Source organism: Setaria viridis, chromosome 3 (genome assembly GCF_005286985.2).
Source record: "Setaria viridis chromosome 3, Setaria_viridis_v4.0, whole genome shotgun sequence".
NCBI lineage: Eukaryota > Viridiplantae > Streptophyta > Magnoliopsida > Poales > Poaceae > Setaria > Setaria viridis.
Genome location: NC_048265.2, coordinates 12,583,129 through 12,598,436, shown reverse-complemented (window position 1 = coordinate 12,598,436; position 15,308 = coordinate 12,583,129). Strand labels below are relative to the sequence as shown.

The 15,308-nt window shown below is 48.4% G+C and overlaps 3 protein-coding genes across 3 annotated transcripts; all 3 read left to right on the top strand.

Annotated features, from left to right (window-relative positions):
• Positions 1-47: 47 nt before the first annotated feature.
• On the top strand, positions 48-4,614 carry LOC117848627 (uncharacterized). Its single transcript, XM_034730100.2, has 10 exons — positions 48-337; positions 963-1,048; positions 1,122-1,199; positions 1,795-1,907; positions 1,995-2,057; positions 2,381-2,482; positions 2,580-3,129; positions 3,286-3,491; positions 3,935-4,098; positions 4,223-4,614. Exons 1-10 carry the CDS (start codon positions 168-170, stop codon positions 4,371-4,373), a joined length of 1,683 nt encoding a protein of 560 aa, XP_034585991.1. The 5' UTR covers positions 48-167; the 3' UTR covers positions 4,374-4,614.
• A 136-nt stretch (positions 4,615-4,750) lies between these two features.
• LOC117848629 (proteasome subunit alpha type-1) lies at positions 4,751-7,749 on the top strand. Its single transcript, XM_034730105.2, has 2 exons — positions 4,751-5,382; positions 7,075-7,749. The coding sequence occupies exons 1-2, from the start codon at positions 5,032-5,034 to the stop codon at positions 7,525-7,527; spliced, it is 804 nt and encodes a 267-aa protein (XP_034585996.1). The 5' UTR covers positions 4,751-5,031; the 3' UTR covers positions 7,528-7,749.
• Positions 7,750-8,823: 1,074 nt separating this feature from the next.
• LOC117846812 (probable pectinesterase 53) lies at positions 8,824-11,676 on the top strand. The gene is made up of 5 exons (XM_034727901.2): positions 8,824-9,533; positions 9,662-9,851; positions 9,950-10,156; positions 11,106-11,341; positions 11,441-11,676. Exons 1-5 carry the CDS (start codon positions 9,109-9,111, stop codon positions 11,586-11,588), a joined length of 1,206 nt encoding a protein of 401 aa, XP_034583792.1. The 5' UTR covers positions 8,824-9,108; the 3' UTR covers positions 11,589-11,676.
• The last annotated feature ends 3,632 nt before the right edge of the window (positions 11,677-15,308 follow it).

Here is a 15,308-nt window from a genome sequence, read left to right as displayed (position 1 = left end):
GAGGAAGTAAAAAGAGCTCCGGCTGGCAGTGTGTGTGTGTGTGTGTGTCTATAGGAAAATGGGCCGCAGTACAGCCCAACAGAAGGGTGAGGAGACGAAGCGAAGGATCCTCCAAATCTCGCTTGCGTTTGCGGCGTGGTGTCTCCGTCCCCGGCACCGGCGGCGTGATGGCGGACTGGGACGGGATCCCGGAGCGGGAGCGGCGGCAGATGGAGGAGATCCTGCAGCTCGACATGGAGGAGCTCAACGTCGAGGTGGTCGACGAAGACGAGGAGGAGGAGGAAGAAGAGCAAGGTGCTGGCAACGAGGAGGACGACGACGTCGATGCCTTCCTCAGGTGACCCGCAGGCCACAAGGCCAAACACAAGCCTTCCTTCGACTCCGTGGGCGTGTATTTTTATTCATATTCCTTCTCCAACATAGGGGTTCCCACTGCGCTGTAGTGTGTTTGTCGTACGGAAGCTCGTTGCGCATTTCTTGTAGAGTTGATTTGCTGAAGCCTGAAGGCCCTAATCAGTGGCATCAGCGTGCCGAAACATTTCGGAATTATGATTTGGAGGCTGTTATCGGTGATCATTGAGCTTATGAAGATCTTAAACGCCCCAATTTCAGTCTTGAAGAACTAATTTATTTGTCTAGGTTGGGGAGTTGTGGGTTTCAGCATAAAGGAAAAGTAAAACAACTCTGAAAAGCCAGGGCAATGTTAAATTTGCATCCTTGACCAAAATTTCATTTCGAGTGTCCTGAACTCTTGATCTCTTTGGCATTCGGCACTTTGTGTTTTGTTCCAATTGTACTGATCAAATGTAGTGATTGCTGAAGATTGCAGTGCAGCTTAGAACATTCTCAGCCTTATTCTGTGCTTGTTCATTCGTTACTATTTATGGAGATTGATGCCTTCAAAGACCGCCTGCAAACTTTTTCATGGTATTTTCCCAATATTTGTCATTTCTATTTATCAGAGCTAATGATGGAGATGGAGTGGCTAGCACCTCTGGACCTTTCACATTCAATACATCGCTAGCCTCACTACACACCTACCTTGGTGGTAAATGTCCTTCCTAGTCTTATTTTTATCACGCTGATTGCAAATTGTGAAGTTCTCTTTTTGTATCACTCAGAGGTTGATGATACTCGGGGTAGAGTTTCTCTCTTAGATGGTGGCACAGTCATCAACTTACCAATGTTCTATCTTCAAGGTAATGTCTGGTTGTCTGTATTTGCTCTCCTACACTCTTTCTTTTGATCTTCTTGTCAATCTTGAAGGGACACAAATAACGCTCGCTCCAGTTTCCACCATACTGTCCTTTATCACATTTTTCCTTCGTTTGCATTTGTCTGTTTGAATTACTTTCATCAAAGCTGGGTACATTTTTTGCACTATATAGCTGTTGGTATTGTTAGCGAGTATGGGGAAATTTGTATTGTTTTGTAATATTCGTGCCTCAAATTTATTCATAAAGCAAACGGAAGGCATGCAAAAATCGATATGCTTGTGTCCTGGTGCCCAATAGGGACGTCTGGAAGGATGTGGGGGTCTCTCTTGATAATCAAGATTCAAGAATATTGAGCAATTATGTTCCTGTCCTGTGGGGTCCTGGTATGGATACTGGATATAAACACTGTGAAAAACTTCATCTTAGCTGCAAAGCCTGTGCATTGGAGATGAGACACACCACCATTTTTTTTGCTTGATTCGTGCGGGACTATGCACTAACAGATTGCAGCCATAATGTAAAAATATTATCTCTTAAATGCATAAAAATAATGGTCCTATGCATTTTCTTTTCGCAGGCGTTGTTCTATTTCCTGGAGCTACCCTGCCTCTCAGAGTAATTCAGTCTAGATTAGTAGTAACTATTGACAAAGCTTTGAGACTGGCTGATGCTCCATGCACAATTGGTGTGGTACGTACCAATCATGTTAGATCTAGCTCCTAGCTTGCTACTTTTACTTGTGGATTTTGTTTAATGATTAATATCTCTATTGTCCAGGTTCTCATGCGTCGACACTCAAATCATCGACATTATGCTGCTTTAGTTGGAACAACAGCAGAGGTCTTGCACACTTGTTTCTATCATGCTTTCTGTTGCATTTTGCAGACCAGTTAGCAATTGTCCACCTATTTTCCATGTGATTGGATAACTTTTAGAGAACCATGAATCACATTTGCATGTGTTGCGATGTGTCAATCATGTGTCCACTGGTTAAACATTATTTGATCTCGGCATCTCGCATGCATTTAGCTTCAAGACTATCTCATACATAGTATCTCATGGGCTTCATTTCCTTTTGGTTATTTTGTTGACGTCATAAGTTGCAACAACTTCTTCTGAATACCCTGGCTAGCTGAGCTGATAATTTTTTGGTCACCTTATAGATACGTCAACTTGGAAGGTTGGATGATGGTTCATTAAATGTTGTTGCCCGTGGCCAACAACGATTTCGTCTGAGGAGGCACTGGATTGACGTTGATCGGGTGGTAAGTCCACCATGTAGTTGAGAGTGACATGTTCTCATTCTTTTGTAATAGGAACAGGAAAGGACATTGTTTCATTTCATTTTACTCTTCTCAATAGGTTTGGGGTGAAGTCCAAATCATTGAAGAAGATATTCCTTTGAGAACTCCAAGAGATGCGTTTGCTCAGCTAGCTGCATGTAATAGGTTCAATCTGCACACTTCTTCGTCAGTCATCAGTTTGGATATGTCTCCGATCAAACAAGATCATATAGATTCAGAACTAGAGTGCGATACTCCATCACCTAATGCAAGCAACCATTCAGCAGTTGATATAAGGCTGAGCCATCTAGGCTCACAGTTGAGTGATTCAATGAAATCATCCTCAGATGAAGAGGGAGATTTGATGCACCAGCGGTGGAGGCAGAAGCGACGTTCTATGAGGGAAAGTGGTGCATCAAGTCGGTCGGACAAGAAGACCAACACGAGCAACGAGGATGATCTTTGCTTGACACCTCTCCGATCATTGCCAACAGCAAGAACAAGAGATACTAAGCGGCTGCGACAGTACCATGCTTACTCAATGCAGGCTTCTCAGGCCCCATTATCATTTTGGCATCGGTGGGTGTATGAAATGTATGACTCATATACACTTGCTCGTAGGGCTGCAGGTAGAGAAATTTTTCTATCTCATTAAGCTATTTCGTTTGTACGTTCTTTGATAGCTGTAACTCTTTTCCTGTGACTCTAAGCTAAGTGCAAAAAGCCTTCGGCATGGTTGGAATGTTTGATCAATTGTTTTGCTTACACCATCACCTTTGTTGTAGAGTTATGGAGACAGATAATTGCAAAACCAAGCATGGACGATCATGTAAGAAAGCCAGACATCTTGTCATTTCACATCGGAAGCAAACTTCCAGTTTCAGAATCTGTGAGACAAAAACTTCTGGAGATCGACGGAATTTCATATCGTCTACAGAAAGAAATTCAGCTTCTCAAGGCCTTTAACCTTATTAAATGCAGAATTTGCCAGGTAATAATCTACTGTTTCTGGTAGTGCTATTTGAACAAGTATCCTAATTAATGAACCTTTGGATTGGATTCTATCCATAACAAAAGGTTTATTAAATGGTATCACACCAATACTGCTTATTTAGTATGACCCTGTTAGCCTAGCCTTTTTGGCTCCTTCGTTTCCCCTTCTCTATTTGTTATAAGGTCTGGTTTTATGGTTGCAAGCAGAGGCTAGAAGTCTCATTGGTTAGCTGTTGCATGCTTCATGATGTGATTTAGAAACAATAATACTTCATATTGCAAATGTTGGCCATCAGACTAAAAACGTAGTGACATGCATAACTATATCAGACTAAAAATGCATAACTGAACCTAAGAACTTCGAGATTGCTTTTATAACTCCAGTGTGCTGATGTGTTTGTTACTTCTGCAGTCGTGCTGATGTGTTTGTTACTTCTGCAGTCCCATATAGCAAAACGTAGTAACATGGTGGTGATGTCTACTGATGGGCCTCTTGGTGCCTATGTCAACCCTCATGGTTGTGTCCATGAGACAATTACAGTCAGCAATGCAACTGGGCTTGCTCTCATTGGCAATCCTTCAACGGTTCACAGCTGGTTTCCAGGGTATGAACTTAATCCTTCGTTGTTCTTTTTTAGTTCCCTACTTTCTGTAATAAAACCTTCGACTCTAAAAATTAAATCGGCAGCTGCCTCTTTCAACTTTGTAAGTATGACTTTTGCTGCGCAGGTACTCGTGGACAATTGCATCATGCGCAGCCTGCGAGTCCCACATAGGCTGGCTATTCAGAGCCACCAAGAAGAATCTGCGTCCGAGGTCCTTCTGGGGGATCCGCAGCTCACAAATTGCAGATGACGCCCAAGTAGATCAGAGCGAGTGATGCTCAAGCTTCCATGCACATATAGACCATTGTAGCAGTGAATTACTAAACTATTTATGACCTGGTGGTCCCAGAGTCCATCTCTTCCTTTCACCTCTAGCTCCTTTGTATTTCTTGTATCCTGGGGACGGTGAAGTTCCTTGTAAACTTATCACTTTCTCATGTGTGTTTGTTGTCGTAAAATAATCCTGTGTTGTCGTAAAATATTCCTTTTTCATGAATAAACTGTCTTTTTTCCTTAGATTTTCAATTGATGCTTTGAAGTTGCATGGACAATGGATTTCTTTTCTTTTATTTTGCCTAGTTCTCTTTTTTTAGCGTATTATCCGGATTGCTCAAGGTCCGCGGGCAATTAGGCCCAACCCAATTTCGCATCGAACGGCCCAGACAAAAAGATTCCGTGGCCCACCCACTGACCCACGACTCGTGGACCACTCTCGCAGCCGCACTCCTTTTCCTTCTTTCACTGGCATGCGGGCCCCAATAAACTTCCCCCTTCTTCCTGTCCCATCTTGCCGCCAAGAAGAAGAAAATTCCGCGCACCAACAAAGCACCCAAACCCGACGCCGCACACGAGCACCACGGCACCACCGATCCCGGGATCCTCAAATTGCGAGGGAGGGAAATCGAAGGTAGGGTAGGAGTAGAAGCTTCGAGAATGTTCCGGAACCAGTACGACACCGACGTGACGATGTGGAGCCCCGCGGGGCGGCTCTTCCAGGTGGAGTACGCCATGGAGGCCGTCAAGCAGGGCTCCGCCTGCGTCGGCCTCTGCTCCCAAAACCACGTCGTCCTAGCCTCCGTTAACAAGGCCGCGTCCGAGCTCTCCTCCCACCAGCGCAAGGTCTTCCGCGTCGCCGACCACGCGGGGGTCGCGCTCGCGGGGCTCACCGCCGACGGCCGCGTCCTCTCCCGGTTCCTCCGCAACGAGTGCATCAACCACTCCTTAGTCTACGAAGCGCCGCTCCCAGTGTCCAGGCTCGCGCTACGCCTCGCTGACAAGGCGCAGGTCCTTCTCGATTGCTCGATCTGCCTTGTGTTTTAGGGTTTTGAGATAGAGGGATCAGATCTGCCGCGGGAGCTGTAATTTCGTGCGTAATCTCGGATAGAATTTTAGTTTGGTTTTAGAGTTTTGATCCGTTAGAACGCCGGAATCACCAATCCACCATCGCCTATAGCTGATATTAGCCTTTCCATCGTTTGGTTCATGGTACATTGTATTTGGATTTAATGTGTGCATTGCGTATTAGGATGATGGATTCCATCTTCCTTTTTGCATAATAATTTAATAGATTTTAGCATTGTCAAAGTTACCTGAGTTCCTTACTGTGCACACTGCATAGTTTACTCCAAAAGCAGAATGTTGCCTGCTCTTATTTTTGTTCAGGTTACGGACATTTAGTAGGCATAGTGTTATGGAGTTGCGGATGTGAAAATGTTGAATTAGCTGTTGGAGGTACTGCTCAGTTGTGAAAGGGAACACTCACTTACAGTGAGGAGAAGCTGTGACATTTATGTTAGGATATGATTGGAGGAATACATTGAGATAGTGATAATTAAAAAATAATTGCAAAAGAAGGTAGAAAGGCTGCAAACAAGATGTTTCATTAAGTGAGAATTATGGTCAGTCTTGTCCTACCCAGCATGGTCTTGAGAAGCCAAGATGTCTCTCTTGTTAGTTCATAACAGCAAGTAGTAAACACGCTAAAATTGATGTTATGATATGAACATCTTGCTTGCATTTTCTTGTTTAGTAGCATATTATTGTACTTGTAGTCAACTCAATTTCTTGTCATAATTTCATTTACAGTTTCTGAATCTTGTTTCACTGCCAATGAATAGTGGCGTTTACATCATGTATGTTAGTTCTGCTCTTGATATGATGTTCTTGGAGACTTGGATGTATATGTTTGCCTATGTGTCACCTTAGACTTTGACAGATAAACTATTGGCGAAACAAGCATAACAAGATTCAAGTTTCACATTCAAACTGTTGTGTTTAGTAATGTATACTAATAGTTTACGTCATATGCAACATGCCCGATATTTATGCCTAGTAGTTGTGCTGTTAAGATGATAGTTGTATATTAGTATATTACAGCCTAGCCACACTGTGTTGAATAAATCACTATCTGCCTTATATTATTTGCAAACCTTGCTGTGAGTCTAATCTATTACCTGACTATGACTTGGTATCTGGATCACCGATTAGCAACTTCATTGCTTCAAGCAAGTCTGGCTCCAAGTTCACGATTTTATTTTCTCCTTAAGTATTTTTATTTACACATATGCTGCTGTACATGAGCTTTGTATTGATGTGGAGTTGGGGAAAGTGGTCCTTATGATAACTGTTTGAATACTGGAGGGTCAAGCTGTGACCAGTATTACGTCTATTACGTGTGCTTGGTTGGGGTTATAGAATTTTTTAGTTAATTCATCAAGATAGTATCCTCAAACTTGACTGTGATCATACTGTATATATGAATAAACAAATTTCTGTTACCATGCATGCCTATTTTTTGAGGCACTTGTCCGTCTGAACACGTTTGTTGGTGTGATTCTTTTTTTTCCTAATTGAATGCAAATATCGAGATGAATCCCTAATCACCTTCAATGTGCACCTAGATAATACTCCTGTAATTTTGTTTTCCGCATCAGTTGGCTTATGTGTTTACTTGTTATTTCTTTAATGCTGTTGCAGGTTTGCACACAGCGCTCATGGAAGAGGCCTTATGGTGTTGGGTTCCTTGTCGCCGGACTGGACGAGACTGGAGCTCATCTCTATTATAACTGCCCCAGTGGGAATTACTTTGAGTACCAGGCATTTGCTATTGGTTCTCGCTCTCAGGTCGCCAAGACTTTCCTTGAGCGCAGATTCAAGGGCTACAAGGACTACACCCCGGAGCAACTGATCAAGGATGCCCTCTCTGCCATAAAGGAAACGCTTCAAGGTGAGAAGCTGACCAGCTCCAACTGCACTGTTGCCATCATCGGCCAAAAGGCTGATGACACAATTGAGCCATTCGAGCTGATTGACGCAAAGAAGATCCAAGAAACAATTGACTCGATGGAGGCGGCCGAGGCAGCGCCCACGGAGCCAAGCTCCATGCAGGAGGAGGGCAGGGGTTCAGATGCTGCGCCCATGGACATCTAGCTCTGGTGACCTGATTTACCAGCCGTGCGCCACAATTCTGAGTTTGTAGGAGTAGCTGTTTTAGAAAGTTGATGAATAGTGAGTGTTGTGGAATCTTACTCCCATGCTCCCAGCTTTATGTTGGTCTCTTGGACCAATAGTCCGCCTTTATTTTTTATGGGTTGGACCGATCATCATCCAGCGATGCAAACAAAAATCCTTTGGTTCCATGGACCAGCTCAATTTTTGCCTATCCGTGTGGTTAGAATGATTGTCGGCCTGGTTTGATCCAACAAGGTGTGTCTACCATGTGTACAAATCTCACTCTGCAGAAAAAATGCACTTGTACACAGTGCATTGGCCATGGCCATGGCAGTGCCAGACGGTTCAAGGTGAGAACGCGGGTGCCTAGCTCGCGAGCAGCAGCCAATGCGTCTGGCACCTAGCGATTCTGCGCATTATCCTCTTCCTTTTGAGGCAGAATCTATGGAGCCGCTAGCGATCGCGCAGAGCGAGCTCGCGGTCACGGGTGGGCAGCAAGCACGCACGAAGAAACGACCAGAAAGTTAAGTCCATAGGAACACTGACTGGAGAGGAATCCATCAGATGGGAGGAATGAAAGGAAGGCACTTCCCCGCGTCTGTATTGTACCCACCTACCTAACCTTCATGGTTCGCTTCGCTGGACATGTCCAAAGGTGTTGCGAATATGATGGGTAAGTAAACAGGAGTAAACTCGTGACACTGCATAAGCAGCTCTGCTGATGCTGGCGCTTCATGCTAACAGCAATGCGTCGATTTATCCGATCAATGGTAAGCGTGGTTGAAATGTGTGGCTACATCAGATACCTATCTTTTGTCCAAGGACTTACCTGTAAGCGATCCAACTCGTCTCGGAGAGACGCCGGCAGCGATCTCGTGGTTTACTCTGGGCTTCTGGCTTCATGTGGTTTGAGTTTTGACCCGTGATCTTTTGAGTCGCTGAGTGAACTGCCGTGATAATGCAGCCTTTCGCAAAAGAAAGATTGGACTCAGCAGGTACAGAAAGAACAGTAGTACACTGCTAGTACAGTACTCCAAACAAATTGCATCACGGGGTAAAACACATCACACTCGAGTCCGTACACACCACCAAACCCCCCAGGAGAAAGTTTACTCGTCACAGCCTCCGAGGCAATTCCCCGCACGAGAAATCCTGCCGAGGCAGCACGGCGCAACAACTTGTGCCGTGCGGGCCTTTCTTTCAGCTAGCAAGCATGCCATCTTCGCTAGTAAAGACACGGGCGCCTCGCGGCAGAGGACGCGAGCGCATGCATGTGCTGATGTGCCGCGCCGCCGGCTGGATGCGCGCGCACGCGCCTCCGCAACCAACCAACATAACAGGCGGCCTCTCGCTCTCTCTCCCGCCGCGGCTCGTGAGCCAAGTCATTCCGTCCGTCCCTCCATCGCCACGCCCGTGATCCCCATAACGCTATCTCCTCCGGAATTTATAGCCCCCCTCCCCCTGGCCGGTTGCTAGTTATTGTGGGCAGCGCGACCGTGCCCACAGCCACCGGCCACGGCCACTGCAACCGCGCGCGGCTGGCATTGCGGTCAGACGACGATGGCGACGGCGCGGCTCGTGCTCCTCTGCTGCTGCGTCGCCGCGGCGCTTCTCGCCGCGTCGTGCGGCGGGGTGGCGGCCGGGGGCAGGCACGGGCCGAAGCGGCACACGCACACCCGGCGCCTGCGGCCGGGGAAGGGCGGCGCGGCGGCGGCGGCGGGGGCGGCCGCGAAGCCGTACCCGGTGAACGCGACGCGGGTGGAGGCGATCGAGCGGCAGTTCACGCGGTGGGTGCGCTTCATGGGCGCGCCGGGCCACAGCAGCTACAACCGGGCGCTCAACCGCGCAATCCTGCCCGCCCGAACGCTCGTCGTCGACAAGACCCCCGGCGCCGGCGACTTCACGTCCATCCAGGCCGCCGTCGACTCGCTCCCGCTCATCAACCTCGCCCGCGTCGTCATCAAGGTCAACGCCGGCACGTACACGTACGTACATTGCGCGCCTCTTGCCCGGCCGCCCTGTGTTTTGGAGATTGTTTCTTTCTTGGGTTTATAATGGCCAGCGCTTAGCGTGGCAAGAGCGTAAGAGCGAGACCTGTACTTGCGTGCTGCAGGGAGAAGGTGAACATATCGCCGATGCGTGCGTTCGTCACCGTGGAGGGCGCCGGCGCCGACAAGACGGTGGTGCAGTGGGGCGACACGGCGGACACGGTCGGGTCCTGGGGCAGGGCCATGGGCACGTTCGGCTCCGCCACGTTCGCCGTGAACTCGATGTTCTTCGTCGCCAAGAACATCACCTTCAAGGTCCCTTCCCTTCTTCCTCCCGTGGGAACGAATTGGATGCAATCTTTGTTCTCTGTCGCTACGGTACGACGAACCTGACATCCATTTCCGCTGCCCAGAACACGGCCCCCATGCCGAAGCCCGGCGCGCTGGGCAAGCAGGGCGTCGCGCTGCGGATATCGGCGGACAACGCGGCGTTCGTGGGGTGCAACTTCCTGGGCGCGCAGGACACGCTGTACGACCACCTGGGCCGGCACTACTACAGGGACTGCTACATCGAGGGCTCCATCGACTTCATCTTCGGCAACGCGCTCTCCCTCTACGAGGTAAGCAGCAGCCTACGCACTACGTCCCCTGCTGTAAAACTCTGCACGTTCCTTCCATTGCCTTACGCGGACAAACAGAGCTCCAGCTTAACCAAAGGCCACAGCTTCCGCACAGAGCATGTCAGTAGCCACAGCTTCCGCACAGAGCATCTCGTGTCCTACGTGGCAGTGTCCTAGCAGTCACAGAGGCCGTCATTGCAGTATCGCCGTATCGGGCTATGGCACTTCAGGTTCCGGTTACGGGACACAGAAACTGTTAAACCCGGGGGAAAGTTCCTCCTTCCTAGGCATGGGACTGTGAATCTGTGATGCTGTCCCAGAAAGAATCTGTGGGGACAAAATGCCATCCTCCCACTAGCTCCGTGGCGCCATGTCCGTGCACCCGGCGCCACCGATGTGCTGCTCACCGCATCACATCCTCTCGTGCTCTGTCCTCGTTTGGCCTGATCCTGTGACTGGCTGGCCCTGCATGGCTAGTACATTCTTCAACACCAGCGTCCAGCCACGGACAAGAGGATGCTATAGTACGAGCACATCATTATAACATGTACTAGGCAACAGTAGCATGTATCCGGCCACGTTTACTGCCAAGGAGGTCGCTGAAAAGCAGGTGCAAATGGAATGTGGATGCCCATTAAGTAATCCCCCCTGCCTTTCAGTTTTTAATGGGGCACAGTGGAGGTGAGGCGAACCCTTCATGTGGCTCCCTTGTCGCTGGCGCCGGCACGGTTGCGGTGTGCGGTTTTCCTGAGGCCTGCAGGTTCTCTGGCGGCTTGGCCACAGGGTGCCGGCCGATCGAGCCCCCGGCCGCCCGTGACGCGGCGGCTGGACGTACGCCTCGTGGACGCCTGCCGGCTTTGCTTGCCTTTTTTATGCTTGCTTTCTTGCGTCCCCATGGCTGCTGCCGTAACATGAAGTGTCACAAATGGAAAATGCAATGCATCTGCAGGGGTGCCATGTGCACGCGATCGCGCGGAACTACGGGGCGCTGACGGCGCAGAACAGGCAGAGCCTGCTGGAGGACACGGGGTTCTCGTTCGTGAACTGCCGGGTGACGGGGTCCGGGGCGCTCTACCTGGGCCGCGCCTGGGGCACCTTCTCCCGGGTCGTCTTCGCCTACACCTACATGGACAACATCATCATCCCGCGCGGATGGTACAACTGGGGCGACCCAACCCGGGAGATGTCGGTGCCTTCTTTCTTCTTCATCGGCCCTTCTCCTTCTTGCTCGCGTGTCGTGCCGGATGCTGACGCCGGTTGGCTTTGCTCGCTCGAATGTTTCAGGACGGTGTTCTACGGGCAGTACAAGTGCACGGGGCCGGGCGCCAACTACGCCGGCCGGGTGCAGTGGTCGCGGGAGCTCACCGACGAGGAGGCCAAGCCCTTCATCTCGCTCGACTTCATCGACGGGCTCGAGTGGCTCAAGTTGTAGCACGGGAGGAACTCATTGACACGCCATGACTTTGATTGTTGTGAAGAGAAAAGAACAGAACGCAAATACTAATTCCACATTGCTGCCATTGCACGAGCTTTTGATGTCCCCTGCAATCTCCTTTTCGGTCTCGCCGTCTCGGTTCTCTCCATTTGCCCCCATGCTTGCTGCTACACGAGCGGGCCTTTGTGGGCTAAGGCCCAATAAAAGTATTGGCCCACGGAAGTTTTTCGAGTCACATACCTGCATGGGCCTATGCCAGCCTTCTTCACCGACCAGGCCCGAAAGCTTTAGCCGTGTATTATGAATGCATTTGCAGCCCAGTCCATCATTGGAGCAATCACTGCAGTTGCTGCAGGTCTGCAACCAAAAGATCCAGTAAAACCCTTTCCGCACTACTGCTCGCACTCTCTCGACCTTTCCTCCCCCTTTCTACCGTACACAAGGGCGGCGCAAGGGCGATTCCGATCCCGGCGTCGATCTCGCCGGCTCCTCATCATGTACGGCGACCGACCTAGTGCCGGAGGTGGAGAGGAGCCGCGGGATCGATGGCCGGTGTACATACCCTCTTCTTATCTAGTTAGGTTAGGGTTAGGTTTCCTCGCTTCGTCGACGGCGAGGCAGAGGTTAGTTTATCCCGGTGGCTTTGACTTCCGGCTACCGGTGATTTTGTCCCTCTAGATCATCTCCGGCGACTGCGGCGGTGGCGACGCGTCTTGCGAAGATGAATCCGTGAGGTATGCCTACTCCCACCTTGAGAAATCGGGTTGGAGTCTCCTTTTTGGGGTTGTTTCGACGTCGTTTGCTTCAGGGTCGCCGGCAGTGCTTGCGGCGGCAGATCCTGATTCTCTCGGCGATGATATGGCCGATGGCCATTTTGGTTTGCTTGGCCTTCAACGATCCAAGTGCGCTTCGGAGTGTTCGGTGCGCCAATTGATGTAGCGTTAAAATTTTATGTGGCTTCTTTGGAAGCTTCTACGTCGAGGTTGGAACCGGCTTTAAGTTTCAAGCTCGGCGGACCTCTCTTCCAGGGGCGGCGCGTTGGGTGGTGGCTCCGGTTGCCGGCATCGAAGATGACCAGGAGAACCTTGCAAGGACTTGGTTGTAATTTTTTATTTTTATCAGGGATTCCTTTGTAAGGATATGTGTGTAACTTTTCATATAAATAAATGAAATGCAACCCGGTTTTCTAAAAAAAATCCAGTAAAAGCTGAGCATTTCTCATCAAGTAAAGCCGAGCTTTCTGCCCACATTGTCGTCCGTTCCAAGACCCAACACGTTCCTTCTTTTCAAACACAAAAAAAAAAAACTCTGCAGATTTCACTCGATCTCTTTCACAATTCACAGACCCAGAGCAACACCAGCATTTACTAGTAACAGGTCAGGTCACCACAGTATTTGACTCCAGCATTGACCTGAGCCACTCACTGACAGCGTCAAGCGTTTGCGTACACGCTTCACAGCGCAGCAATCTTCTCCCTGCAGAGGCGCAGGCAGATCGGGCCACGCCGGGCTGTCGTGGGCTGCAGGATCCAGATCGACCAGCGTCGCGGCGTGCAGATGCGAACAAATCTCAAACGCCCCTCGCATCACGCCGTCGGCTCAAACAAAATCGACAGCCGCGGGCCATGTGATGTCGTCCGCGATGGGGGAAGTCTTCTGGTTTTGTCGTGTGCCCCCGCGTCGAAACCACGCGTCGGACCTCAGCACAGGCACAGGTAATTTTGCATCATTTTGCATGGAGAAATATTTTTCTTTGTTCGAAATGTTGGTAATGTGATGCTGTCCTTTCGGATGTCCATTGCCGGAATCTTGGAGCTTTGCTTTTTGAATAAAATAGATAAGTTTCCGACCCATGCGATTGCGCACACGGCTAAGTTTACAACATCTTCAGTTTATAAGCTCATCACGGATAAAATGGTAAATAGTACAACTGAAGGAGGAAACAAAAGCAAAGTCTATTATTACTTCTCCATCCATTCTTAACAAATATATCCAAAACGACCACCACGAGTGCATTGCTTGCTAAGAGGACAGTCTCTCTTGCATCCTCACACTATAATAGGGATCAAAATCGCAACCAATATGCTCAATATTGACCAAAATCGCAACCAATATGCTCCTCTGAGGATAGCTTGCATAAAAGAGGTAAACCATTTTTTTTCAAAAACCAAATCATTACGCGTACACCAAATTGCCCACGTAAGAGCTGCCACACCCACGGAATATCTTTATCTTCAGAGGTATTTTCAGCTTCCATATAAATTTGTTGGTGAAGGAAATGCCCTGATTTATAAGATATTGGTACATGGACTGCACGGTGAAACTACCATGTCTATGCAAATCCCAGGTAAACTTGTCCCTTCCATCTAAAAGTCAGTACGAGGCTATTCTAGCTACCAGGTTATTCTAGGCAGTCAACTTATCCTCAATTAAATCTTTTATAAAAGAATGCGCAATGGCATTTGATTCATGACATTTGCCATGTAACACGAGGATATAACATGAGGATAGTAGACTATATTGTACAGGTTAAGGAATTGCTCTTTTAGTGGTTTAGAGCCTACCAAATGTCCTCCCAAAATCTAGTTTGCGACCCATAAAGTACACAACCCAGGAAATCTTCCTTGATCCTTAACAGACCTTTCTAGAAATACGAGTCTTCAGGTTTAATTTTTATGTGAGAAAGACACTTCAAGCTTAGATACTTATTTCTAAGTAAAGTCTGCCATGTACCATCTTCATTTAGCGGTTTAAATAACCACTTGCTAAGTAGACACTTGTTTTTAATCCAAAGGTCAGGTATTCCCAGACCCTAGGACGACATAAGATATCCTATTGACTAGACGGTACTTTCTTTTATCATTCTTGCCTTACTGAAAGAATCTTGATAGATAGAAATCAAGTTTTTTCAGGAAACGTTCAGGAAGTTCAAAGAAGGACATCATGAACATAGGCAGGCTGCTCAAGACAGAGTTTAATAAAACCAGTCGTCCCCCGTAAGATAAATGTTTGGCCTTCCAGGTGCTTAGTTTGCGTTTGAATCTTTCCTCGATAGCACTTTAGTCTGCATTGCGTAGTTTATTGTGGTGCATCAGGATTCCTAAATACCTGAAAGGATATGCGCCTAGTTCACAACCAAACAATTCAGTATATTGTTGCTCATGTTGTTTCGCTTCACCGTAGCAGGAGATCTCACTTTTGTGGAAGTTAATTTTTAAATCTGACAATTGTTCAAAAATGCGGACCAATAGCTTCATATTTTTAGCTTGCTCTAAATCATGGTCCATGAATATGATTGTGTCATCCGCGTATTGCAAAATATGATTGTGTCATCCTGGAGCTTTGCTAACGCCGGCTAACAGCAAACCGTATAGTACACGTACTCCATATTGGTACTGAGCCACTTCCAAACGTGCAGTGCAGAGGCATAAGGCTTGTTTGCTTTGAGCTTGGCTGGAGCTCAGACAATGCTCCCAGGCGTCCGATTTTGGTCGTCTAGGGCTGAGATCGCTGCTGGCCGGCAAGCTGCCTGCCAGGTCTCGATCCAAACAAGCCTGGAGTTCCTTGCAAACCCTTGCAGCTGAAACCAAGCTCTGCCGTGTCAACGCTCAACAGACTGGCTTGTACTCAAAGCTGCGTCTGCAAGCGCAGTCAAGCACCACTTCAGTAGTGGTACTTGACGTCAGAGCACGGCACGTCAACATTTAAGCGATCAGC

What these genes read in the sequence shown, in the direction of transcription:
- LOC117848629 (XM_034730105.2), top strand. Translation starts at nt 5,032, where the DNA reads ATGTTCCGGAACCAGTACGACACCGACGTGACGATGTGGAGCCCCGCG. An exon ending in GCCTCGCTGACAAGGCGCAG is followed by an intron (nt 5,383 to 7,074) that starts GTCCTTCTCGAT and finishes ATGCTGTTGCAG; the next exon opens with GTTTGCACACAGCGCTCATG.
- LOC117846812 (XM_034727901.2), top strand. Translation starts at nt 9,109, where the DNA reads ATGGCGACGGCGCGGCTCGTGCTCCTCTGCTGCTGCGTCGCCGCGGCG. An exon ending in GTCAACGCCGGCACGTACAC is followed by an intron (nt 9,534 to 9,661) that starts GTACGTACATTG and finishes TGCGTGCTGCAG; the next exon opens with GGAGAAGGTGAACATATCGC. An exon ending in ACGCGCTCTCCCTCTACGAG is followed by an intron (nt 10,157 to 11,105) that starts GTAAGCAGCAGC and finishes ATGCATCTGCAG; the next exon opens with GGGTGCCATGTGCACGCGAT.
- LOC117848627 (XM_034730100.2), top strand. Translation starts at nt 168, where the DNA reads ATGGCGGACTGGGACGGGATCCCGGAGCGGGAGCGGCGGCAGATGGAG. An exon ending in ACTACACACCTACCTTGGTG is followed by an intron (nt 1,049 to 1,121) that starts GTAAATGTCCTT and finishes TGTATCACTCAG; the next exon opens with AGGTTGATGATACTCGGGGT. An exon ending in CTCCATGCACAATTGGTGTG is followed by an intron (nt 1,908 to 1,994) that starts GTACGTACCAAT and finishes TCTATTGTCCAG; the next exon opens with GTTCTCATGCGTCGACACTC.